Below are 27,225 nucleotides of genomic sequence, written 5' to 3'. Positions count from 1 at the left end.
TGATGTGAAGAAATCACTGATTCCCTCAGCACCTATGCTTTCTCGTCCTTAAGATGCGATGCTTTTCCCGGATCCCAGTCCGTCTGCGATGACGCTGCCGAAAAGATCTGCGGAGGTAACCAACCCGAATAAAGACAGTCTGGCCCCGGCTTGGTGGAACGCAGCGTCCGTCCGTCTCCTCCATCCGCCCTCCCCGTGGTCCCTACTACGGTACCGGTTACCTAGGCGCTTCCGGGCGTTCTCGCGAGAGGAGGAGCCCCTTCCCGGGACAAAGTGCGCTCCCCGTCCTGGCTAATAGACGTCAGCAGCCCCTCACGACCCCGCCCCCGGCCCCGCCCGCTCGCCCCCGGCCCCGCCCCGCTCGCCCCCCAGCCACCTGCGCGCCGGGCCCTCCTGCGCATGCGCTCCTACGGAGCCAGGCAGTTGGAGGTGTTGGTTCCCCGGAGCTGTTCGTCTCCGCCGCCCAGACCGGGCTCGCGCGAACCCGGCCGGCGGGCCGCGACGGCGCCAACGCGCGGTGGGAGGAGGGGGGCGCGCAGGCGCCGCGGGGGGAGTGCGGTCGCGCAGGCGCGGGCGGCGTTGGTTTGAAGAAGACCTTCAGCGTTGCCCTGGCCGAGCGGGGACGGGCCCTCTGGTCGGAGGTGAGCGGAGCCGAGGCCGCGGGTCGGCGCGACGGGCGGGGGGCCCGGGCCGCGGCGGGGGGCGGCGGAGCAGGGGGCCCGACGAGAGACGGACCTAACGGAGGGCTCGGGAGGGGCAGCAGCCTAACGGGGCGCGAGAGCGGCGCGGGCTGGCCAGGCAGCCGGGCGGAGGGGGCGCTGGCCGCGGTGAGGGACCGTGCTCCGCTGGTCGCGTCCGGGGATGGGTCCTAGCGGGCCGACGGGGAGCTGCGAGCGCGGAGCCTCGACCGCCCTCCAAGCCCCGGGGGCCGGGCGGGACGCTGGAAGGATGGATTTCTAGGGAAGTCGAACCTCAAACCTACGCCCCGGGTTCCAGCTGCCGCCTGGGAATTGCTCTCCGAGGCCGGGGGCGCCTCCACTCTGGCGGCCCAAAGGGATGCGGTACTTGCCATTTAAACAGCCGAGACGAGGAACAAAAGCGGCCCGTGCTGTCAAGTTGGTTATTGTGTAAGGCAGCATTACCTCAGGTCTTTGACATCCCCCCCTCCGACTGCATCTGTGGCAGCATCCGCACATTGTGCGTTGTCTCCAGACAATACGTGCATTTGTGAAGCTAATAGAAGCATGTAACCATACTCGACCTGCCGGCAACATGAAGCCTTCCCGGTTTTTGCTGGATCATACCAGCAATGCATATTCCATGGGTATCCTGGGCCTGACAAAGTAATCTTAAAATAGGCAGAATTGAGATCAGTTGGTAAACTGAACCAGCTATGCGGCTTTTGCAAAGTATCTGGCAGTGGTTTTGAAAAATAGCCACGCAGAATCCTACAAAGATGGTGACTGGGTCCTCAATGTCTACAGGAGTTCTTCTGAACATTTAAATGTCTCTTTTTTGTTGGTTCATATGGTTTTAGTGTTCTTCCGTCTTGGCAGTTGAAGAAGAAACAGAATGTCAGGCCGTCACCATTTCTATTTGAATGTGCAGAGCCTGCTTATCTTTACTTACCTTCCAAATTGGCGGTCTTAAAAAATATCAAGTTGGAAATGTACACATATCAAAAGTCTCGACTGATCACTGGTGCATAAAGGGCTTGAATGGTAAAATAGAGACTCAGATGTGAACTCTGAAACCCTGTAACTTGAGAGCAAAGTCTAATGATTTTATGAGTCGGCACGTTTATGTTAAATGTGTAAACTCTTCCTAACTCAGTGTCATCGCTGCCTTCCTTGCACAGATATAGGTGAAAGGACACATTATAAATAAATTCACAGTTGAGACATGCTTACTCAAGGGTATGTCATGTTCAGCTATGATTGTTCAAGCAGAAGACCAGATCCAGTGGTAGGCTAAATGTAAACAAATACTGGCTTGCATGTGTAGATAGTTGAAGCATAGGAATTGCAAAGGTTACCTGGTGTCGCCCTATTTAAGGTACAGGAACGGGACTAAACACTTGAGGTGGTTCTGTCATTGTACATGGCTTTGGAGTATGCATGATAAAGGCAACAACTTGTTGCCGGAAAAGATTTTCTACTCTACAAAGATGGTAAATGGTTGCTATGCTCTGAAGCCAGTTGCTGTTGCCGTTCTGACTCAGCACTCCTGTAGGACAGAGTAGAACTGCTCCATCGACTCTGCGAACCGGCACATCTGGACAGAAACAGTGCCACGTCTTTCTCTCCCCGAGTGGTTGGTGCATTCGAACCATTGAGAGCCCAGCCACCAAAAACCAAAACAACAACCCAGACAAGCACTGCCATCCAGTTGAGTCCGACTCATAGTGACCCTGTAGGATAAAGATCTGTCCGGGTGGGTCTCTGGGACTGTCGGTCCTCAAAGGAACAGAAAACCTCCCTTCAAGAGCAGCTGGTGGTTTTGAATCACTGACCTTGTAGTTAGAGGGGCTCAACGTGGAACCCACTTGGGTTCCTGAAAAGTTGATACCTTCTGAGAATTTGATTAGAGGATCTATTGGCAGTAGGGAGACTGATTAAAATAGTAGACAAAATGAAAATCAAGGCACCTTGAATTTGTGAAGCTTTGTCATTTACATCAGTTATTGGTAAACAGATTTTGTAGCCAGAATCACATTTCTGGTTAATAGGTATGATTACAAGACTTCACTTTAAAAAGAGCTTTGAGAGATGGCAAATTTTGGATGAAATACATTTCAATTCATTTGGTAACTTTTAAGAACCAAATTCTGAAAGAGCCAAAAATGTTAACCCTAAGGCAGCGGTTCTCAACCACTGGTCTGGACCCCTTTGGGGGTCGAATGACCCTTTCACAGGGGTCACCTAAGACCATCAGAAAACACATATTTCCAGTGATCTTAGGAACCGAGACACCGCTCCTCTATCGTCTCCAAGCAGGTCCGCCCACATGCAGATAGGCCCACATAGGAGTACCCTGTGGGAAGACTTATCCATGCTACACCATGCTTCAAGACAACATTTCATTGATTTGTCATTAGAAATAAATATTTCACAATATATAATGACAATGTTTTTGTGATGAATCACTATGCTGTAATTATGTTCAACTTATAAAAATGAAAAGACATCCTGCATATCAGATATTTACATGACGATTCATAACAGCAAAATGACAGTGATGAAGTAGCGACGAAAATAATTTTATGGCTGGGGGGTCACCACAACATGAGGAACTGTATAGAAAGGGTCATGGCATGAGGAAGGTTGAGAACCACTGGCCTAAGGGTTTTGCATTTATTTATTCTTAAAGTTTCTTAAAATATTGACCTCCTTGCTCTTTGGCTTTTATCACAGTCTGAGAAAGGTTTTTTCCGCTAAGGTGAATTTTGCTTAGTTTTTCACAGTAAGCAGTTCCGTGTAATACAACATCTCCTTCAGTCTGTGAGAACATTTCTTTGAAAGGCCACCTGTGTGCATTGATGAATTGGTGCCTTTGAATGGCCTGTTACCTTGCCTGGGAAAATGTTCTCCAGTGTTAGAGCAAGGCAAGTTCTTTTATAAGGACAGACTTAGCTTTGATTGCATTCTATTCTGGGCATTAAGGAGCAAAGAAAGAGAAAACTATAGTACTTCTCTTAGAATGAAATGTGGGACTGCTGTGGGTGAATAGAAACTAAAGTTATCTCTATTCCTTTGTCCGCATTCTTTCTAAGCTATGTGTAACACACCGACTTACTGTGACCTTGGAAAGGCTGCCAAGGATGTCTTCAACAAAGGATATGGTAAGTGGGCCTTAGGATTGGTGGTTTGAGGCCATAACCATCAGCAGGTTATTGGGCTTAACTTTTCAGAGGTAGAGTCCTTTGTTGATGTTGTGTTGATGTGACTCTCAGCCACCCCATGAAGCAGTAGAACTGCCGAGTAGGGTTTTCTAGGCTGTCACCTTTACCGGAACAGATTGCCAGGTCTTTGTCCTGTGGGGTGGCTGCATTGAGTCTGAATGGCCAGCATTCAGAATGGCTTCTGAGCACTTAACTGTTGTGCCCAAGGCTCCTCTGGAGTCCCTGCAGCATGAGAAGCCCTTTACTTAATGTTACCTGCAAGGTAAACAGTAGAAGTCTATAATGTATCTTTGCCTCTTCTGGCTAGGCCTGGGGGTCAGTTAAAGCACGGGGGACTCTTTTTCCTTTCCAAATAGTGGTAGTATTTTTAATGAGAGTAGAGGTACAACATTGGAACCTGTTTGTAGTAATGTAGTCATTGATCCCCAATACATACATTTTTAAAACTTCAATCTTTAAGTTCTTAATTTTTGTGCTCAATATATTTGATTTTTTCTTATCCAATAATATTAATTATATATTTAAAACATGTATGTTAGCATAATATCTTCAAGTAATATTGATGCTTAGAATTGTGTGTGTGTATAGTATACACATTCCATACATCAATGGGATCAAGTATATATGTACGTATGTTGCCATCATCATTTTCAAAACATTTTCTTTCTACTTGAGCCTTTGGTATCAGGTTCTCTTTTTCCCTCCTTCCCCCATTCTCCCACCCTCGTGAACCGTTGATAAATTATAAATTATTGTTATTTTCATATCTTACACTGTCCGCTGTCTCCCTTCACCCACGTTTCTTTTGTTCATCCCCTCGATTGGGGGCATGATACATTGAACGTTGCCGTCGGTTCCCCCTTGGTCCCCTTTCCCCCCCACCCTCATGGTATCGCTACTCCCTTAATTGTGCCTGAGGGAGTAGCGTCTTTTAAAGTTAATGTTTATTCACTTTGCAGGGCTTAAAATTATACTTAAGTTATTATAATTCTATTTCATAAAGAACTCTCAACTAATAAGAATACTATGTATTTCCCATATGGAAGATGCCATGGACTGTTTTCTTAATTCTTTTGTTGTAAGGATTGGCCTGTATGTTATATTTTGTACATTATTTTGTTTGTTTGTTTGTGTGTGTGTGTGTGTATCTAGGGTTTGGCATGGTCAAAATCGACCTGAGAACCAAGTCTTGTAGTGGAGTGGTAAGTACCTAATATATATATTTAAATTCTATATATATTTAAAAAATTTTAAATCTATGTAACATAATTGAAGAATGTGATTTCAAGACCATCACCCATGCTAATTATGTGAAATGGAGTACTTGTGACGTTGTGCTGTCTTCACTGCAGATTTGTCTAATGCTCACATTTCACTAGCAACTCTGCTCAGCCAGTTAAACCCATAGATTGGTTGAATCTTGGGGGCCCCACCATGTTCGTTATGAGTATTCTTGTCTTACTCCTGGAAGATCTAGATTATATCTCTTTTTACCTATGCTCTAGCTGTATACTTTGATGGACACGCATATGCACACTAGAAATTTTGCTTCCATCATAATGTGCTAAGCCAGAAGCCCTGGTGGTGGTGTGGTTCATGTTGGGCTGCGATCCACATGCTCGACAGCTCAAAACCACCAGCAGCTCCAAAGACTGGGATTTTGACTTCTGTAAAAGTGCAGTCTCAGAAACCCACAGGGGCTGCTGCAAGTCAGCACTGACTCAAGGGCAGAGTTTGGTTTGGTTTATAATATACGAGTTCAGCATGTTTACATGTACTTCGCAGGGACATTGATTATGTTCTTTGAGCTCTGTAACGTGCTCCACCCTCCCTTTCTGTGTTGCCCCTCCGTCGGTCACGGAAACGCACCGCCCCACTGTAGTTCCTATCTAATCTTGCAAGCTGCCGTTGTCACTGCTCCCATAAAGACACTGTACAAGCATACTCACTGCCCACGCCAGCGGTCTTCCCTAGTTCAGTTGAACTTTTGTTTGGCATTACAATTTCAGGGGACATTTAGGGTTGAAGGGTTGGAGCTTATCGTAGGGAAATAGTCTGAGATCCATGCAAGCTTTAATTCCCTTTTATAAACACTAATAGATTTTTGTTGCTGACCTTTCATGCATGATTAGTTGAAAGAAAAATAAAAGTGTCGCAAAGTGCATGTAGATTGTTGTATAGATTTTTGGGTTCCCTCCCCCCTAAAACCGCCTTTTGGGAGGTGATATAGATAACATATCATTCCATAGTTGAATCACATCAAGCAGTATTGTAGATGGCAGCACAAGTCAGTTTCAAGCATCCTCTTCTTGAACTCCTTGATGTCAGCGCTCCCCCTATAGTATAGTGGTTTTTTCTTTTTTTTAAAGCCATTTTATTGGGGACTCGTAGAGCTGCATCAGTTGTATCAAGTATATTTGTACATATGTTTCCATAAACATTTCCAAACCATTTTCTTTCTACTTGAGCCCTCGGTATACACGCCTCTTCTCCCACCCCCCTTGTGTGTGTGTGTTTTCATGTTTATAAAGTCATTTGGGGAGGCCAGGTGGTAGAAGTTAACATGGTAAAGAATATGTTGACATAGTTTTCAAGGGCCATTACCCATATCTTTCATTCAACAAATCTCAACAATTAGATTAACATTACATCCACCTCAGGCTATTAATTTCTTCTCACTGGCTGCGTTATTTATGTTATTCAAAGCATTCATTAGAGATGGATAGGCCTGTGCTTTGTCATTGTCGCTCACTGCCTGAGTTTCTCTAGTGGATAGTCAATATGTGTGGACCAGAGAGCGCCTCCGTCAGCACCCCGGTGAGGTGGTGGTTAAAGCGCTTGGTTGCAAACCAAAGGTAAGCATTTCAAACCCACCAGTCACTCCCAGGGAGAAAAGTGAGGCTGTCTGCTGCTGTAAAGATTTACAGACTTAGAAACCTGGTGTGACAGTTTGACTCTGTCCGATAGTGTCCCTGTGAGTCACAGTGGACTCAGTGGCCATGGAATGTGTATCCTCACAAGGAATGGCACATTTTATATGCAGTGCTGTTAAAATAGAAGTGTGTATAATCATTTTATGTGGAGTTTCACTATTTGTTAAGCTCATGTTCCAAAAGTCATCATTTAAAATTTTATCTCCCTATCACACTGCTGCGGTTTGGGAATATTCATTCAGATGGTAAGAAAAAAAGGCATTTTTGTGTGCTTGCTTTTGATGACTGCTTTTGGTTTCTGGCACCAATTTAAGATAGATTTCACCACGCTTCAAGTTTCTTAAATTGTATCTTGATATTTTTTATTGTACACTGTTTGGTGGCATGATGGTTACTTGTTGTGCTACGATCTGTGAGGTCAGTAGTTCAAAACCACCAGCTGCTCCACGGGAGACATTTGGGGCTTTCTACACCCGTAAAGAGTTACAGACTCAAAAACCCCCACAGACAGGTTCATCCTGTCCTGTAAGGTAGCTGTGAGTTGGCATCAACTTGGTCGCAGTGAGTTTGGTTTTGGTTTAGTTAACTAATACTTTTGTGTTGTTTTGTTGCTTGCTAGCATGTACTGTAGAGCTATGAGTGTTAGATGCATGTTAAATGTATTTTACGCTGTTCTGATAAAAATCAAGACAAAACCAGGCAAGTGGGAGTCTGGGAGTTCAACCTGAAGCGATTCTGGCATTCTTTTTGACATTTGTATCTCTAGTGTTTCTGAGTTTTTATAGAACTTCAAGCTAAGAAATGACAATGCTAATAAGGAATAAAGTTACCTTTATTTCATGCATAAAATTTCCAAAGCACCCAAACTGAAGGTTTGTATTTGCTGTAGTTGTGAAGCTTGTGAAGGTAAGATTTGAGTGGCGACTGTAAATGAGTCGTTGAGTTTGCTAGCAGAAAGTGTCACATTGAGAATCATGTGAGCTGTCAAAAATGACGTTTTTATCATTTTTACTGAGGCCTTACCCTAAATGTGCAGCATGATATTCTGTTGGAAAGCATTCTGTTTGGTGTTGATAAACAGATCCTAGTGTCCCAGTTGTTTCGTGTCTTGTAGACCAGGCCTTAGAGAACAGGGTGCTAGAGAGAGGCTTCAGATCACAGACAGCAAAACAGAACCGGGTTGGTGTATTACATTACTGTTGGAGCAGCACCCATCAGACAGTGTGTTTGTCTGCATAGTCCTGGACGGACGGTGACAGCTGTTGACGGTGTGCTTCTCCCTAGAAGGAGATGTGTTTCAAGTGGCTGGCGGTCATGTGACTGAAAGGGCACTCACTGGGAGAAGGGCACCAGGAAGGTATTTGCAGCAACTGCTAACAGCACCTTAAAAGGTGGACTGGGGGAGATGAGGAAACGAGAGAGAAGCTATTCACATTGCATTTTGTTGTGAAAAGCGGACAGGTACTTCGCATTACTGAAATTGTCAATGCGGACAGCTTCACAGACAGGCTTAGAGACCCTGCAAAAGCGAGGCAGGGTGTGCTGGAATTCCCAGTGTTTAGGGATTTTTTTTATGGACCTAAAACTTAATGACTTGAGAGGTATGATCGAGAACTCATGATCATAGAAGTAAACTTCAAGGTTCAGTATTTTTGTCTTTCTAGTAAAGGCATTTGTTTTCAGAAAAGAAGTTATTTTCTCTTTTACAGGAGAGCCTTTGGGTCCCCACTTTAGTGAGCGCGTGTAAGCAATGTGAACTGTCAGTGAGAGGGGTGGAGTGTGGGAAGAGCCGAAGTTAGGTCACCCATCCTAGCGCTCCCTTCATTTCGATTGCCAAGAGAGAACGCAAGCAGCAAACAGGCTGCCACGGCGGAGAGTAAACTGTATCGACACATCCAACACCACGTTCTGAAATGATTTTAAATTTTTTGAGGAGCTAATTTTAAGGTGATTTGTTTGTTTTGCTCACCAGGAATTTTCCACTTCTGGTCATGCTTACACCGATACGGGAAAAGCTTCCGGCAACCTTGAGACCAAGTATAAGGTCTGCAGCTACGGGCTTACCTTCACCCAGAAATGGAACACGGACAATACTCTAGGGACGGAAATCTCTTTGGAGAATAAGGTAAGAGAACGCACTAGCAATTACTTGTAGATTACATAAGCACATTTTACAGACTCTGTGAGGAACAGACTCCAGGTGTAATCTGGGGGAGATGTTATAACATCCTTCTTTGGTATGACTGAACTGTGGTTTTTAAAAAGTAAGACTTTGTTTGTGAGTACACTGATTATCACTTTGAACCTTTTCTCTGACCAATTTCACATAGTCGTTAACACTGCTGAGCTTTCCTTCCCTGGGTAGACCAGACTACTCACGTCGAAATTGTTTCCTTTCGCTATCATTGTAAAATTGGCCCCACAGAAAATTGTTTCTAAAATTCTGTGATGGTTTTAAAGAGAAATTCTATGAGATATTTGTCAAGTGTTTGCTGGGTACAGGGCATTATTTTTTGAGTTGTGTCTATATTCACATTAATATATAGAGAAAATTTATTCACATGTATAATTTAAATTACTTAGGACTTGTTCAATGTCGGGTTATGCCATTACATCAATTTCAAGATTAATCTGTTGAATTAGAATTGTATTGCTTTTGTATTGTAGTTTGTTATTTTTTTAAATTTTTTTACATTTTATTAGGGACTCATACAACTCTTACCACAATCCATACATATACATACATCAATTGTATAAAGCACATCCATACATTCCCTGCCCCAATCATTCTCAAGGCATTTGCTCTCCACTTAAGCCCCTTGCATCAGGTCCTAGTTTATGTTATTTTTTATAATAGGATTTGACCTTTAAACTTCAGTCTGTCTTTGGGTAGCAAAATCTTGATGAAGCCAGAGGACAGGGGAGGGAAGGATGTGGGCATAATTTAATATCTAATGTAATACTCTGATACATAACTGCGTATAATGTTTTCCTCTTTGTTAGATGGAACTAGAGGAAATTTTAGAATTGGTTTCTTGAGTTGAAAAGAAATTGGAAATTTATCAATGTGCTAATTTTAAATCTTTATTTTTCAGTTGGCTGAAGGGTTGAAACTGACTCTTGATACCATATTTGTACCGAACACAGGGTAATTATCCAAACCCTTTTTTTCTGAAGTGATTTTGAAACCTGAAAGGATAGAGAGCTTTTGAACCTGGGAGCTGCAGTGACAAGCTCGGAGGCACCGGGCTGAGGAGGTTGCTGTTGGGAACACTGGGGCTGGTGGACGTCGCACAGATGGAGGAAGACTCCCTGGGGCAGGATGAAATGTGGATTTGGAAATGGAAAAGATGTACAAGATATATAAATCTGTTCCACAGAGAAGCATCATAGAAAATGTGAAGAGCTAAAAGGGTCTGAGACCAGAGATATTTTAAAAATTATGTTCTAAAAATGTATGGACGTGACGTTTTTCTGAGAAGTAAGCTTTTAGTGAAGGAGAGAGTGCAGTGTCCTCTCTCTGGGTCACTCTGGTTGGTATTCTGCTGCTGACTTGCTTTCGCAGCTTCTGCTAATCGCCCAAGGTCTCCGCTTCATGTCCTCGTCCCTCACCTGGACCTAGTGTTGCTTCCTATTTGCCTCGCAGGGGCTGCTGTTACCTGAAAGGTGCCAGGGAAGTACACAGTGGCATTTCTGTTCACTGGAGCGATACATTGTCTGCTTCCTGCTGCATCCTCCCCTTATCTGTAGGACCGCTCTCACAAGGGCCTCCTCGGAATAGGCTATGAGCTGTTCAGAACCAATGAGTGTTTTCTCTCTGGTCTTTCCAAACAAGTGTGCTTCTCTCTCCAACACATTAGTAATTCAGCAGCAGATGGGTGTTTTGTGACATTTGGGCATTTGGAAACCTTTAAAGAGATGTCGTTTCTCAAGATTATAAATTTGGCACTAAAAGATATTGCTCCATATACTTTTTCCCATGTCTTGATTAAAATTAGTGATGAAGTAGACTATCATTTGAACTTGAATAGACTAATAAATACATTTATGATTTAGCAAGATTGTGAAACATCTTTATACTCTTATCTGCAGTCTTCCAAAATAATACAGGAATCAGGGGATAGTCTTCACAGATCCTGGGCTGGGCTGGGCTGTGGTAGAGACTCACGTTGTTTTTATTTTGTTGGTTTTTTCACAGGAAGAAGAGTGGGAAGTTGAAGGCCTCCTACAAACGGGATTGTTTCAGTCTTGGCAGTAATGTTGACATCGATTTCTCTGGACCAACCATCTATGGCTGGGCTGTGCTGGCCTTTGAAGGCTGGCTCGCTGGCTATCAGATGAGTTTTGACACAGCCAAGTCCAAACTGTCGCAGAATAATTTCGCCCTGGGCTACAAGGCTGCAGACTTCCAGCTGCACACTCACGTGTGAGTGTCTCTTCTTCATTCCTTTGAGAGTGCCACTGCGGCCGCCTTGACCGGAAACGGTGCTGCTCTTGGCGATGCCTTGGTGGACCCCGCCTGGGTGTGCTGTTTGCAGTCCACAAAATCCTGAAGGGAGGGCTGGTGCTCTGGGTGCACAGTGCTGTGCTGCCGGGCGTGCCTGGTCGCTCTGCTTCTACCCCTGGCTTCGGGAAAGAAAGCCCTCCCGTCCTGGGGCTCGGGGAGCCCCCAGCAGGGCTCCCTCCTGATCTGAGGGATCCTGTGGAGGTCTGCCTGCTGCTGCTGGCATCCTGCTCAAACAAGCAGGAATCAGCACTGAATTGACCTGAGCTTCCTGGGGCATCACCAGGATTCTCTGGAGGTTTTCAGGGACCCAGGGCCCCACCAGTGCCTTCCTGGGATTCAGTTCTGCAGGCTGCACCTCTTAATTGAACTTGAATTTGAAAATGGAAAAGATGAACAAGAATTTAGAAATCAGTTCCAAAGGAACATACCGTAAAAGTGGGAAGAATTTGAATTTTAAGGTTGTGTTTTTCGTCTTGGCCTGTTAGGAAGCGGCAGGCAAGTGTGCGCGCCCTGCTTTGTGGACAGGCCATTTCACGTTCAGAGGTGGTGGTGAAGGCAGAGGCGTGGACGTGAGGACATGGTAAAACCGAAAGCTCCCGTGCTGAGTTAAGATGCTTTAAAGCAATACCTTGCGTGCTTCCGTGGAGCAGTGCAATCTAGATATTAGAGGATGTTTTCTAACTTCAGAATTTTGTTATGCGTGAAATCCAGGTTTGGCTTTACTTCAGTCCTGGTGCCTCTGTTTTGACTGTTTGCTTAAATTACCAGAATCTTGATTAAATTATTTCAAGTTTCTGAATTGTGTGAAAATCTCAGAGAGTCATAGGCCATTTTTACTGAGGTGATCTGCCTTGGTGCATAGTTGAACCATGTCTAAGAAATTTATATCAATCAATCAGCTGTTAATACATTTGAACTAGGCAGCTATTAAAAAAGAGATGGATTTAGTGGTTTTGTTGTACAGTCATTTATTATAGAAGTTTGCTGAAACTTGCAAATGCAGAAAGCTCATCTTAGACTTCATTTCCATACCCTTGGTTAGCAACGGTAATGAGATAGACTGGTTATCTATAATTTTCCCTCTTTCTTGGAAACAGGAACGATGGCACTGAATTTGGAGGTTCTATCTACCAGAAGGTTAACGAGAAGATTGAAACGTCAATAAACCTCGCTTGGACGGCGGGCAGTAACAACACCCGTTTTGGCATTGCTGCTAAATACAAGTTGGATTGCAGAACCTCTCTGTCTGTAAGAACGTGCCCCCGGGGCCTCTCCTGGGTCTGCCTCCAGGTGGCGGTCGTGTGCATGTTCTGTGTCCCGCGAGTTGAGTGAGCCAGCTCTTCTTGCAGTCAGGAAAGGGGAATTTGAGGCTTAGCCTCTCCCAGGACTTGGCCTCACATTTTCTGCTCTGTGAATTCATGGGATTTGATTACTATCCCCGATGCTGTTAGGCCTTATTAGTAATAATGCTAATTGACCTCTTAAACGGTCAGGGACTGTTCTAAGGGCTTTACATGTGTTAGCTCATTCATTCCTCACAACCACTCCTACGTGGTGAGTAGTGTTGTCCTCACCCCCATCTTACAGATGAGGAGACTGAGGCTTAGGTCAGGTCACGTGCCCAAGGGCACACGTTCAGTGGTGGTGCCATAGATGTGAACTCAGGCCGGTTTGTTAGCAAAGCCTGTGCCCTAGCCACTGCCAGAGGCTGGCAGCTGACCATCTCCAAGGCCTGGGTGCACAGGGGTGTTGGGCGCCTGGCATGTGTGCTGTAGGGTTTCACATTGAGGCCTTCAAGCATGCCTTCCATCATCCCTACTACTCCTAATTGACTTTTTTCTTTCCCTAATTGGCTTCTTAAAGCTTCATCTTTTATGCTTTCATTTTATTTATTAACATTCCATTTCCTCAGGTGCTTTAACTTTGAAAACCTGGTGCATGAAGTGGTGGATTTATCAAATTGACCCATTCTGGAATTAATTGTGTTCTCTCTCTTTCCACCTCCTAATCTTAGGCGAAAGTAAATAACGCCAGCCTGATCGGACTTGGCTATACTCAGTCCCTTCGACCAGGTACGTGATGCCATTTAGTCGCAGTAGGCTTGGAGTAAAAGAAATAATGAAAATGATTGTCCCTGTAGGCCAGTGCAGGCGATCTCGTGTCATTGGGTTGCAAACCAGTCAAGTACTTTTACTAACAAACCTTGTTATGCTTCCATTTAGGCTCTTGGGAACTCTAGCTTATGAGTGTGGTGGAATCATTCATTGTTCTTGTCTCGAAGTAAATTTGACCATGATCATGCACTATTCATTGCACCTCAGAGTCCAGATTACCCTGTGTAGATGCAAGGTGCACTGGCCGCACAGTGGTTAAGTGCTCAACTGCTGTCCAAAAGGTCAGCGGTTTGAACCCACCGGCAGCCCTGCAGATGAACTGACTAGGGACTCTGCTCCCGGAAAGTTTGCTGCTGCTGCTGCTGCTGGGTGTGCGGAGTGTGTTCTCGCTCCTAGCGGCTGGCGCACAGCACTGTCCTCACCCCGAGTTCCTGTGCTTGAGCACTCGCCCAGCTATTGTTTCAGTCCGTCTCCTGGAGGGCCTCCTCCTCCTTGTTCTCTTCTCCTGACTGCGCGTGAGGTCTCCAGGGACTAGCCCGCCCGACACAGCACACTCACTGGCTAGACTTCTCCCAAGCCGGTTTCTTCCTTCTCTTGGCAGACCGTGGCATATTCAGTGTCCTTTGCCAGCATCATCATTCAGTTCTTTGGTCTTCCTTATTAATGGTCCGACTTACATATGAAATGATGGAAAATACCATGGCTTGTTGGTCCTCAAAGTGCGATCTTAGCTCTGCAGCCCTGGGAGAGGTTTCGTGCAGCAGATGTGCCCAGTGCCACGTCTCATCTGCTGTCTTCAGCGCTGCTTCCACGGGAGTTGGTTGTGGATCCAAGTGAAACACGACTTCAGCCCCTCCTGTGTTGACACTAGCCTTTTCCCCATTTATGACGGAGGCATGGAGATGACAACCTACCAAACCCTTGGGGCTAGTTTCTCTCTGCCACGTGGCATGATGAGCCGGAATCCCTTCAGCGGCACGGCGTCATAGTGGGAGGCTCGTGACTCCTAGGCCCAACAGTAGCCCGTGCCATTCACCTCACCCATCGTTTCTCGAGCAGCGTCCTGACCTGATTGTAACGCGTGCGTAAGTGGTGACTGATGCTTTCTTCTTCCTAGGAGTCAAGCTGACCCTCTCAGCTTTAATCGACGGGAAGAACTTCAATGCCGGAGGCCACAAGGTTGGCCTGGGATTTGAACTAGAAGCTTAATGTGGTTTTGAGATTTGGCCCTGGAGGTGAAGAGAAAAGAACCCACTATGTTTTGGCCTTAAAATTCTTCTGTGAAATTTCAAAAGTGTGAACTTTTTATTCTTCCAAAGAATTGTACACCTTCCCACACTGGAATCTAGAGTGTGCAAGTTCATCCTAAGGGAGGCACTTGGAGGCATGCGTGGAGGTTGTCATGTGTGTGCCACATTTCAGTTCAGTCCCTCAGTGTTGTTTACGTGTTCCTCAATGACAGCGCAGTGTCTGGTTCTGAAAGAAATGACCTGACCCTCCAGTTTGTACATCACGTCCTGCATGTCCCACACCGCTATTTCATGACCTTTTAATAGATTGGTCTCTGCTGTAGTGGAATCTTTGGTTTTGCATCAGAGTAAAATAAATCCATCACATTTGGAAAATAATCGCTTATCTGCTAGTAGTGATTTTCTTACATCTTGGTGTGTTTGGAAAGTTTTGAAAAGTACCTTACGGGTTGGGGTTTGCACGTAGAAATGGTCTGTCTCAGGTAGTCAAGGTGATAGACTCATCAGTTAGTTCCCTGAGCTGCTGCCTGTCACTCTCGTGCCTTCAGCAGAGGGGTGAAGCGTACGTATTCGTTGTGTCGTTGGGTAGAAGGGCTGGCATGTTCTTGAGGAAGAGTGAGGGTGTGAATGGGCAAAGGAAAGGGTACAATTGGGGGAAATCCTGTGTGAAGGAGATAGAGATAGGGGAGGCCAGAGCTGGGTGAAGACACATCTGTGGTTCTGTCAGGGCCTCAGATAAACACTTGTGGTGACTAGATTTAGAAAACCTGAAACCAAAGAGTGGATGTTCCAGTTTGGGGAAGAACTGAAGAAACTAGAATATCTTCAGGACGTAACCATTATTTGTCTTTCTTAACATAGAACTTAAAAAAATATTTAAAAAAATACACAAGTAACAAATGCTGGTAGCAACAAGTTCAGTCACGCCAGAGATAAATGTAATAAAGGTGAAATTCCCCGCTCCTTTCTCCACTTCCGTCCATTCCTAGCTACTTGGGGTGTATATTGTACCCTTGCAACTATTTTTCAAAGTCTTTTAAGAATATGTAAATACCTGGTGTTGTTTTTGTGCATTTTAAATGCCCACCTTACTCTGCCACATGAGTTCAGATGTGATCTTGGCAGAGTTTTTAAATCAGCTCCATCATCGTTGCTTGCCTGCACACCGTTAGTATCAACTTGGTGCGATTTATTTATTCCTCTTGTGCTATCTTCAGTTTTAGGCTTTACAAGCGCTGCTGGCCTGGTCCTGTGTCTTTGCTCTGTGCTGATTCCCACAGCAGTAGGGTGCCCCCTGTGGGTGCCCCTCGTGGGGACAGCGTGACAGGGCGTGCAGGTCTGCCTGGCAGCCACTGGCTACACATGCTTGTGAGCCCTGGAGAGGAGGCTAGGCAATTGAAGAACTGCATTTTAAATCAAACTCCAGTAGCCATGTGTAGCCAAACCCCAAACCCAGTGCCATTGGGTCCGTGCTGACTCATAGTGACCCCCTAATGTCCAGTCTTTCTCCCTTGGAGCTGCTGGTGGTTTCAAACCGCTGACCAGGCGGATTCCAGTCCCAACTCAGAACCACTATGCCACCAGGCCGCCTCACGGAGCTAGGAGCTGTCACATTGGAGAGGGCAGTTGCATAGTGTAAACTTACAGGGAGGGATCGCCAAGTCACAGGGCTTGTGGATTTGATAAACAGTACAGATGTGCCCGTCCCAGTACTGCAGTCATTTGTTTCCACCCGTGGTGTTCAGGAGCACCCACTTCCCATCCTCACCAACAGTGCATGCTGTCAAGCTTTAAAACATTAACATGTACATAGTGAAAAAGGACACCGTGCTTTAATTAGTGCTAACCTGATTGTCCGTTTTCATGTTTGTTAACCATTTGTAATTCACTGATTTGCCTTTTTCTTGTTTACTTTCTAAATGAGTTGGCTTTAAAACAACTAGACACCTTTTTCCCCTGGAAAATTTCAGTATATTTCTCCTTGGTACCACCAAAGATTGTTAGCATTATAGCATCCTTTCCCCTATTTCAACCAGTTCATACACAGGGACTCCCCAGGCTACCTGTTAACAAGATGATACATTTCCTTCTCCCTAAGACTGCCTTTGTAGGTGTGAACCCCCATTCTTGGGATGAAGTATAACCAGGAAAAGGATGGGAGTAAACAAAGTCGTCATTTTGACTCGTTGGCTCCTGGGCCTAGTTAACTGCACAAGCAGCCTGAGCACGGACTGATGGAGGACGGTTGACCAGTGCTCCGGCCAGGACTTGGTTATGTTGTGGAGTGGAGGAGTGAGTAAGGCAGGTAGAAAGAGAATGGCTGGGCTGCTGTGGGGTGGTTCTCTCCAGCCTGGTGTGGGTAGGGACGGGACAGGGATTGGGAGTAAAGACCTGTAACGGACCGTGCATATGATGTGCCCCCGATTAGTGGCTAGTGATTTTATCGCACCAGGTGTTTGTGGGCAGCATTAGATGGGAAGGGGTTACTGCAGGTGTGTACTTTCCCCGCTTGTTCCATCTTTTTTATTTGATGATTTAGAGCTGAAGAGTCACATTTTCTTGTCGATAAAATAATCCAGGGATAGATATAAGCTGTTTAAATTCACTCTTCAGTTCAGTAACCATGGGGATATGAGTACCAGGCTCCCGATGGCCTTCGCCTTGGGCTGACAGCTCAGTGGCGTCAGATCACTTGGAGGGTTGCTGGCTTTGCCTCGGAAGCTGGTCACGTTCACCACTTAGGGGAGCAAGGGCGGAGATGTCCCGGGGATGGAGGCCGTTCTGTCCTTTTTTGTCTCCGATTGGCCAGGTATGAGAAGAAATGATTGATGCTCTGGGTAAATGACCTCAAGCCCCAAGGGGTTTGGGCCCCCACACTTGGGGTCCTGTTAGATGACCCAGGAGCTCTTGAGTCCTTGTGCCCCTGGACTTCTGAGCACTCAGGGCCCAGGAGTGCAGACTTGATGGAATGGGATGGTTCATTTACATTCGAATAGGGGATTTGTCTGGTTTTTGACAAGGCCCTTCTGTCTTAGCAGGTGGCCTGCTTAGGCAGCTGGGCACTACGGTGGTGTCTGAACTTCAGCCCACTGCAGAATCACACCTTGTTAAGACAGATGACTGGACTCAACTGCCAGCCTCTACAGCTGGTTCAGTGGGCCCATACGGGGCCAGAATTTGCATTTTGAACAGATGCCCAACTGACGGGTCGCACTTTGGGAAACACTGACCTACAGCGGAGCTGGCAAAGCAGCCGTGGCCCAGTCTAACCTGCTGCCTCTGTAAAAACAGTTTTACTGCACCACGTGTGTGTTCCCGTATGGTGCACGGTTGCTTTTGTGCTTCAGCAGCGTTGAGTAGGTGCGGCCTGTAAAGCCAAGTGTCCACAGTCTGACAGTTTGCTGACCTCTGGGGCAGAGAAGTCAGAGGCTGTAGACAGCACCACCTCACACTGGTCAGCGAGGAGTCCGAGTGAAGGAGGCCAGAGAGTTTTAAGAAAGAAAGCTTGCTGGGTATGGGGGTCAGAGTGAGGCCCTGGGTAGCGGGTGTGTGAGAGGATGGAGCTGAGAAGAAGTATCACTACTGCGTTCCCAGGGCTGGGGTTTGGTCCACACAGAATGTGTTTAAACAGGTCTCGGCAAACGGTTGCACAGGTTCTCTCAGTGACGCTGTCCTGGTCTCGGCTGCCTTCACAAAAGGTCCACTCAGAGTGATGGCTGCCTGCCAAAGGGAGCTGCTGGGGTCTTTGAATTCAAGGTGGGGAGTCGGCTCTGGAGGAGGTTAAGACTGTCTTGGGGGATTCCCAAGGAGTAATCACAACAGCTTTTGTTGAAAGATGCAGGATGGTCATGGGGGAGTGGGGCTTCTGATGTTTTAAGAAGATGGGGAAGGGCGCTGATGAAGTTGTGCAGAGGAATTTCCCTGTCACAACACACCTGCGTCAAGGACAGCAGAGGCTGCCCTTGGAGAATTCCAGTGGGAATTCTTACAGCCCTGATCACCTTCCTTCAAACTTCTTTGTTCCTCAAACTCAAAGAACATGGAAAAGTAACATGATTTGAGTCCTTTGATGCCCAAACTGCCATTCAGCTAGAAGTCAAAGCGTGAAGGATTCTTCAGAGAACGGTTGTTTAGAAAGCTGGAAATGCCATCTTCGGAAGAATTTAGACTCCGGTGGGGGTCGAGAAACCAGAGCTTCATCTGTTGATGCTTGTGTGTAATAGAGGTTTCTGTGATTTTGTAGCAACACCTGATTTTCTTCTCACTTGGTTAGACTCCCTGCTGGTTCAGGGAGGAAATGCCCCATCAGGGAAGGTGGGTGTGTTCTCAGTACCCTCATGCTCATTGGACGGGCATACAGTGTCCAGTGGGAGGAGGGACATCCCGTTCCTCGAGCTGGTCTGTCAATCAATAGGAAACAGTGGATCCGACCCTCTTCCCCTTTCCGGGGTGTTGGCGAGCCTCTTGGCCTCTAGTCCTGGCAGGGAAGCCATGAGGCGGTGCTGCACGTAGGAGTGGTTTGCGGCTCCTCAGAATGGCAGGCTGCCCAGTTCCCCCTCTCCCTCATGAAGCCCAGGCATGGGGGTCGCCCTGCCCCTGCCTTCTCACTCCCTTCCTGTCGTCCACCCCCCTTCTCCTGGACTTCACTTTGTAACTCCTGCAGCTGGTCACTCGTTTTCCTTCATGTGTTCAGTTGGTGCACTGGACGCTGCTGGAATCCTGGAAGGCTCAGACACCGGAGTCTTCCTGCCCGGCAAGATAACTCACCACTGCCCTTCCCCCACCGCCTGTGTGTGTGACAGAGCAGAGCCCCGCATCGCATCCGGGAGCAGAGAATTGCCATGTATGTCGTTTCTGCATGTACGTCATTTCAGTGGTCACGTCGCTTTGAAATTCCACGCCTAGGAAGGGACTTTGAATTGATCAGAAATGCACCAAGATTTATGTCCAAGGTTTCTCAGGACCGTGTTTGTAACAGTGAACAACTCACTGTCCCCCAACAATCGGCAGTGGCCAGTGAATGGGATAGTCATCAAGTGGGGCAGTATTCAGCTATCCTAAGTCATGGTTTGAAGAACCATGACATGACATTTTCACCGTATGATGTTATGTAGAAAAAGCAAGTAGAAGACTAGCCTCTGCTTTTTTAATTTCAAAATGTACAGGTGGAAACTGCACCAACATGCTGACTCTTCCTTATCTCTGGGAGCTGAGGAAGCGGTTCTCTCCCTTTTACCCGCTCCTGTATTTCTCAGATGGCTAAAGGGGTTCTCCTTATTTTTGTGCTTTGGAAGACGGTAGTCTTCCGCGTGCTGTTGGAAACAGGGCCCCGCTGCCTCCCGGAGGCTCTGTGTGAACCTTGCAGTGGGGACGAAGGTGCTAGGCGGCAGGGAGCTCGTAGGAAAGAGTCCCCATGGAGACAGTGAGAAACGAGTCACCACGTTTTATTTTAGTGAATTAAACTTTGCATGTAAGAAGTTACGTTGACATGGGATTTTCACAATATGTCTTCTGCATGACCCTACGAAGACCTCACTGTGCACCATTCCGCCCCCTGGGGGTCTGTCACAGCCCACGGTGCATGAAGAGAAGGTGGTGGCCGACGGCCCGAATGTAGCTCTCCCCTGAGGAAGGCAAGGTGGGGGCAGTGGTGGGCTTCCTGATCGCTGTGCTTTAATGATGTTCAATTTGAAACAATGAGAAGACATCCTGCATATCAGACACTTACATGACGATTCATAACAGCAGCAAAATGACAGTGATGAAGTAGCAAGGACAATAATTCTGTGGTTGGGGTCACCGCATGACCCGTATGAGAGGGCGCGGCCTGAGGAAGGTGGAGAAGCACTGCCTTATGGGATAGTTCTGCTCCGTCCGAGGGGTTACCGTGACTAGGCCTTGACTCGGCCCCAGACAGTCTCTACTGCTTGTTCTGCACAAGCTGAGCAGAGGCATCTCAGCCACTCTGCCTCGTGGGAAAGGCTCTCTGACTTCCCCAAGCCCTCGGTGACCTTTACTGGGCCCCACTGCTCCGCCGGAAAACCCCATGACGGAACAGCCCCGGTGTGTCTAATTGGCTTCTGTTGCGGCCTCCTGGGTTCTCCAGAGAAGCCAAGCCAGGAGGCTTGCAATGTAAGAGTAAGGGAAAATTACTGCTACAGAATCAAACCTTATCCAACAAATGTATCACAGTGTGATGGGGTTTTCCTGGACACTTAATGGTGCTCACGCAGATCTGTGCACGGCTGCAAACAGAACAAGGGTTCGAGACCAGGAAGGGTGTGCCATCAGGATTGCTTCCTCCCCATCCTTGTTCAGTCCGGAGGCTGAGCAGATGATCGGAGAAGCTGGAGTCGGTGACGAAGAGTGGCATTAGGATTGGAGGGGATGACACAACCTGGCTGCTGAGAGCGAGGACTGGACGTGCTTGCTGATGAAGACCAGCGGTTGCAGCCTTCAGTGTTTGTTCAGTAAAGAACATCAAACCCTCACCCCTGGGCCCTTGCTAACATGATACATGGAGAAAACATTGAACTCTCTCTATTCACAGGCAATATGATTTTTTTAAATCAAAACCTTCGCTAGGATTTATTTGAAAAGATGCGGAATATCCTCTCAGCTACAACTTTTTAAAAGGACCCACATGTTTAAAGGAAGTCAGGCCTTTCACAGACAGCTTCACCAAGCCTAGGGGCGCCCCTGTGGGTGGGGTCTCACAGGGCTGTGACTCTGTCCTCTGTCCCTCTGGTACCAGGCCTTGTTGGGCTTGATCTGGATGCCACGCAGCCTGGGGTGGGTTCAAGCCGGGTGACTGGGCAAATCGAATGCTGCCTGTCTCTCTATAAGGTATAAGTTATCAGATCATCTTATCTATAGAACCCCCCCCAAATAGTCTATTAAAAATTGCTCAAACTAATTGAAAGTTTTAACAGCATAGTAGACTATTATATTAGTTTTTAGAAATCAGTTGGATGCTTATATATTAAAGATGATGATACCTAAAAAGATATTAAAAGAGTAATGCCATCTATACACAAAAGATAAAATATTTGGGAATGAATATTGCCAGAGAAACAAAAGACTTATACAAGGAAAACTAAAAAAACACTCTACAAGAAACTGAAAGAAACAAATGGAACAAGCTATCATGTTCCTGGACAGGCAAACTAAAATTGTGAAAATGTCAATATTATGAATTAAACTTATTAAGTTCAACACAATCCTGATCCAAGTTCCAGCACAATTCTTCAAAGAAATGGAAAAACTGATCACCAACTTTGGAAAGGAAAGAAACTCAGGATAAATAAATCACTAGTAAAAACACAAAAACAAAATATTAGGCCTTTCACTTCCAGACTTTACAACCTTTTATGTAGCCACTGTAATCAAAACAGCACAGCGATAGATAATGAAGGTGAATGAGTTAGCACTGAGAACCCAGAAATGCAACCAAGTACCTTGAGACACTGAAGAGACTGCCTTTCCACAAATATTTCTGGAAAAACTGGATCTTCACTTACAAAACAATGAAACAGGACCCAAACCACATAACATGCACAAAAATGAACTGAAAATGGATCAAAGAACTAAATGTAAATCACACAACCATCAAGACCATTAAAGAACCTTAATAAGAGGTATAAACACACTCCTGATCCTTATGAAAAAATACTCACACTAGAAAGATAAAGAACCTGGGACCTGCTAAAAAGACATTTATGGACATCAAAAGAGTTCAGAGAGAACCCATAGGTAAAGTACTTAGCAATAATACATCAGATCACTAAAGTCTGTAGGAAAATAACACACTCAAAAATGGGCACAAGGCATGATACAGACAAAGGTACGACGTTCAGGTGGCCAACAACCATATAAAGAAACATTCGAGATCATTGGCAATAAGAGAAAGACAAAACAATTATGAGATAGCACCTCACACTGACATTTTTAACAAAATTCAATAAGACATTCTGGAGGGATGTGGAGCGATCGGAATGCTTGCGCATTGCTGGTGGGGTGGTCGCGTTGTACAACCACAGTGGAAATCAGCACGGCACTTCTTCAAACAAATGCACACACAAGTACCCGACGATCCCACCATCCCTCTACTGGGCACATACCCTCAAGAATTAAAGAACACAACACAAACACATGTGCACACCTATGTTTCCTGAAGCAATTTCCATGATGGCAAAAGTATAGAAACAACCAGAAACTCTGATTATAGAGGAATGCATAAACAATCTGGTGTATTGATACAATGGAATATTATGTATCAATAAAAAGGACATTGCTTAAAAATCATTTTATTGAGGGCTCATACAACTCATGACAATCCATACATCCATTCAATGTGTCAAACACACTTGTACATTTGTTGCCACCATCATTCTCAAAACATTTGTTTTCTACTTGAGTCCTTGGTATCAACTCCTCATTTGTTCCCCTCCCTCTATGCACCCCTCTCACGAACCTTTGATAATTTATAAATTATTATTTTATCATGTCTTACAATGTCCAACATCATCCTTCACCCACTTACTTTCCTGTTGTCTGTCCCCCAGGGAGGGAGGTATATGTAGATCCTTGTGATTGGTTCTTCATTTCTACCTCCCCTTCCCCTCCTGGTATTGCTACTCTCATTATTGGTCCTGAGGGCTTTATCTGTCCTGGATTCCCTGTGTTTTCGGTTCTTATCTGTACCAGTGTACATCCTCTGGTCTAGCTGGATTTGTGAGGTAGAATTGGGATCATGATAGTTGGGGGAAGAAGCATCAAAGAACTAGAGGAAAGTTATATATTTCATCGGTGCTATATTGCACCGTGACTGGCTCTTTTCCTCCCCAAGACTCTTCTGTAAGGGGAGTGTCCAGTTGCCTACAGATGGGTTTTGGGTCTCCACTCTGCACTCACCCTTATTCACAATGATAAGATGTTTTTGTTATTTGATGCCTGATACCTGATCCCACTGACACCTCGTGATCACAGGCTGGTGTGCTTCTTCCATGTGGGCTTTGTTGCTTCTCAGCTAGATGGCCACTTGTTTATCTCCAAGCCTCTAAGACTACAAATGCTATATCTTTTGATAACTGGGCACCATCAGCTTTCTTCACCACATTTGCTTATGCACCCATTTGTCTTCAGTGAACATAGGGAGAAGGTGAATGCCAGTTTAATAGAACAAAGTGTTCTTGCATTGAGGGAGTACTTGAGAGGGGTCCCAATGTCCATCTGCTACCATAATACTAATCTTATAAATATATGCACATAGATTTATTTCCCCATCATATATAAATATATTTGCATATGTACATGCCTGTATTTAGACCTCTATAAATGCCCTTTGCCTCCTAGTTCTTTCCTCTATTTGAAAAAGACAACTCTTAAAACACTGCAGGACATGGACAAAATTAGAGAACATTACGCTCAGCTAGCAATCAGTCTTACAAAGATAAATATTTAATAACCATTACTAGAAGGAAAAACTAAGAAAAAGAAACATGGTCTTTACACCAAAAAATTAGACTTTGATGACTATGAGGAGGCCAGGGATGGGGGCGGGAACAGGGAGAGGGGCAGGACATGTTGAGGGAGGAGGCGGGTGGAGGGAGGGAGAGAAAACCATATATATGGGGAGGTAGGGGGAGTTAACAGGATCTAATTTGCTGAGGTGGGCTGTGTAACTATATACACTGTGCTTCTTTCAAAACAAACAAACAAACAAACAGTCCCTCTAGATTCCTCACCCCTTGTACGGAGAGACTGGCCCGAGTGTCTGAAAAGTAAAATGGAAATGGACTTGGATTCTTCAGTGACGGACAAGCTCGAGCCAAACATTAAAAAAAGGGAGAGATTGAAGTTGTCAAGGATTTCATCTTGCTTGAATCCAGTCGACCACTGCATGGAAGCAGTGGTCCCGAGGTCAAAAGACGCACAGCCTTGGGTAAATGTGCGGCCTAAGACCTCCTGAGCGCGTTGAAAAGCAAGGATGCGCACCTGAGGACTATGGTGGGCCAGGTATTTTCAATCACCTCATCTGCAGGTGAAAGTTGGGAATCGAATAAGCAAGGCCGAAGATCTGGCATGCCTGAATGATGGTGCTGGCAAAGAAGACAATGCACCAGAGACTGCTGAGCGAGCAAGCACCTCTGGCTCGAAGGAGCCCAGCAAAGGCTCGTGGCGACCCTTCTGTGAACCTCGGTAACTTGTCAGATGGCTGTGAACAGGCCATGGTGCTGCTGGCACTTCCAAGGCTGTCTGCAGAGGTGAAGGGTCTCCTTCAGCGAGGACTCGGTTCCCGGTAACTGTCTAAGGAGCCAGGTAATTCTGGGCATTTCTTGTGACTTTATGAATTACTATGTGACTTGTTTTACTGTGCTCTGAAGACACGGTTTTGTACACATGAAAGGTGTGTGGCGATCCCGCCCTGAGCAGGTCTCAGGCTCACTGTCATTCAGTGGATGCCGACTCGTAGTGACCCTATAGGACAGGGCAGAACTGCCCCTGTGGGTTTCCAAGGCTGTCGCTGTTCACAGTAGAAAGCCCCGTCTTTCTCCTGAGGAGCTGATGGGGTTTTCGAACTGGCGACCTATCGTGTCACAGCCCAACGCTTAACTACAATACGGTGCCATGTCCCCCCCCAGCTGCATGTGTTCACGTCGTGTCTCTGCGCCACCTTCTGGCGATTCTTACAATACGCCACTTGTTTTCCCCATGCTGTCGCACACTTTCCGGACTACAGTATCGTGTAACATCACGTTTCTATGCAACGGGAACAACAACTTCGCATGACTTGCTTTATTGCAGTGACCTGGAACCCATGGTGTCTCTGAGGTATGCCTTCTGTGGGGACTTGCCCGCTGCGCTTTCCAGCGGTCTGGAAGATAGTGACCGCTGTTCGCTGTCATGGAATGGGCTCCTGCCGAGGGACGCCATGGGCAGCGGCTCACAGCGCTGCCCGGCCCCAGCCACCCTCCCAGGGTCCTTACACTCGAGCCATGTTGCCGCCACCGTGTGTCTGGCACGGCCAGGACCTTTCCCTTTAGCTGCCCCTCTGCTGGCCCACGTGTGATGTCCTCCAGAGACTGGTCTCTCCTGACAACGTGTCCAAAACGAGTGACACAAAGTCTTGCCGTCCCGCCTCTAAGAGCAGCTTGGCAAACCTCTTCCAAGCCGCATCTGTTTGTCCCTCTGGCCGTCTGTGGGGCTGGCAATCCACTCCTCTAGCTCCACAATTCAAACGCATCCCTTCTTCGCTTGTCTTCCTGATTCAGGCTGAAACTTTCACTTGCATACGAGGTCTTGGAAAAGATCAGGGCTTGGGCCAGGTAATAGTTGTAACTAAAGTTGTCCCCACTAGATGCCGCTGTTGTCATGGCCACCAAAGATGATGGCACAGTTACTTGGCCTGGCTTTGTGGCTGCTCTTAAGGTCATTTAGTCCATTTTTCTTGGACCTCTTGCCTCTTCCCCAGCACCTACAGGTGGTCTCATTGTCTGCAATAAAGGGTGATGTGCTGTAAGGATACGCAGTGGATGACTTTATTAACAAAGGCCATTCTCCCATGTCACCCAGGTGTCAGTCTGTCAAGAAGGCTACATTTCCATTTACAGGAATCCAACACATCTCTCCATTCACCCACCAGCCGTGCAAATAGCCACGTCTCCAGTTTCTTTAGCCTCTAGTTGTTTTGTCTTATTCAGCTTACTGAGCTTCATTTCCCATTTCTTCCTTTCATTATTCAATTTAATACGCTTTGCAGTCCAAAGGGGAGTCACCTATATTCAAGCAAGTATCATCCACCTTCATCCATAAAGAGAAAGAAGACAAGGCTAGTTTACTGAGCACCTACTGGGCGCCAGGCTCTGGAGGGCTCACTTATGCGGACTGCCTCATTTCATTCCTGGGCGGTGGTTTGCTACTTCTGTTTCCTAGGGGAGGAAATGAATTTGTAGCAGTTCAATTGCCCGAGATCACTCAGTGAGCACAGAAGCTGACATCTGAACTCAGTTCCACCTCATTGGGAGCCACCATCAGTAATCCTAAGGAAACCCCGGTGGAGCAGCGGTTACGAGTTGGGTTGCGATCCACAAGGTCAGCAATTCAAAACCACCAGCCACTCCACAGGAGCAAGAGGGAGCTTTCTACTCCTGGCAAGTTACAATCTCAAACTCACAGGCAGTTCTACCCTGTCCTAGAAGGTCACTATGCATTGGCATCAAGTCAATGGCACTGAGTTGCTTTTTAAAAAACTAAAAAATCCTTCATGGCAATGGACAAGTTTATTGAACCAAGAGTCTAGATTAAAAACTCTCTTTTCAAATGGGTGCACAAGCAAATGTGGTGAAGAAAGCTGATGGTGCCCGGCTATCAAAAGAGATAGTGTCTGGGGTCTTAAAGGCTTGAAGGTGAACAAGCGGCCATCTCGCTCAGAAGCAAATAAGCCCACATGGAAGAAGCACACCGGCCAGTGCGATCACGAGGTGCCCAAGGGACCAGATATAAGGCATCATGCAAAAAA

General features: G+C 46.3%; 1 protein-coding gene across 1 annotated transcript; it reads left to right on the top strand.

The window, feature by feature from the left end:
- Positions 1-413: 413 nt before the first annotated feature.
- VDAC3 (voltage dependent anion channel 3) lies at positions 414-15,083 on the top strand. The gene is made up of 9 exons (XM_075556605.1): positions 414-641; positions 3,773-3,841; positions 5,054-5,103; positions 8,807-8,959; positions 9,930-9,982; positions 11,033-11,260; positions 12,439-12,589; positions 13,356-13,413; positions 14,573-15,083. The coding sequence occupies exons 2-9, from the start codon at positions 3,775-3,777 to the stop codon at positions 14,662-14,664; spliced, it is 852 nt and encodes a 283-aa protein (XP_075412720.1). The 5' UTR covers positions 414-641; positions 3,773-3,774; the 3' UTR covers positions 14,665-15,083.
- Positions 15,084-27,225: the final 12,142 nt, after the last annotated feature.

Source organism: Tenrec ecaudatus, chromosome 8 (genome assembly GCF_050624435.1).
Source record: "Tenrec ecaudatus isolate mTenEca1 chromosome 8, mTenEca1.hap1, whole genome shotgun sequence".
NCBI classification, from domain to species: domain Eukaryota; kingdom Metazoa; phylum Chordata; class Mammalia; order Afrosoricida; family Tenrecidae; genus Tenrec; species Tenrec ecaudatus.
The sequence above is the reverse complement of the archived record's forward strand: the minus strand, read 5'-3'. Positions and strand labels throughout refer to the sequence as shown.

Bases quoted from the DNA above. Each gene is read 5' to 3' on its own strand.
- VDAC3 (XM_075556605.1), top strand. From the start codon at position 3,775: ATGTGTAACACACCGACTTACTGTGACCTTGGAAAGGCTGCCAAGGAT. The intron at 3,842-5,053 runs GTAAGTGGGCCT...GTGTGTATCTAG, and splicing joins TGTCTTCAACAAAGGATATG to GGTTTGGCATGGTCAAAATC. The intron at 11,261-12,438 runs GTGAGTGTCTCT...TCTTGGAAACAG, and splicing joins TTCCAGCTGCACACTCACGT to GAACGATGGCACTGAATTTG.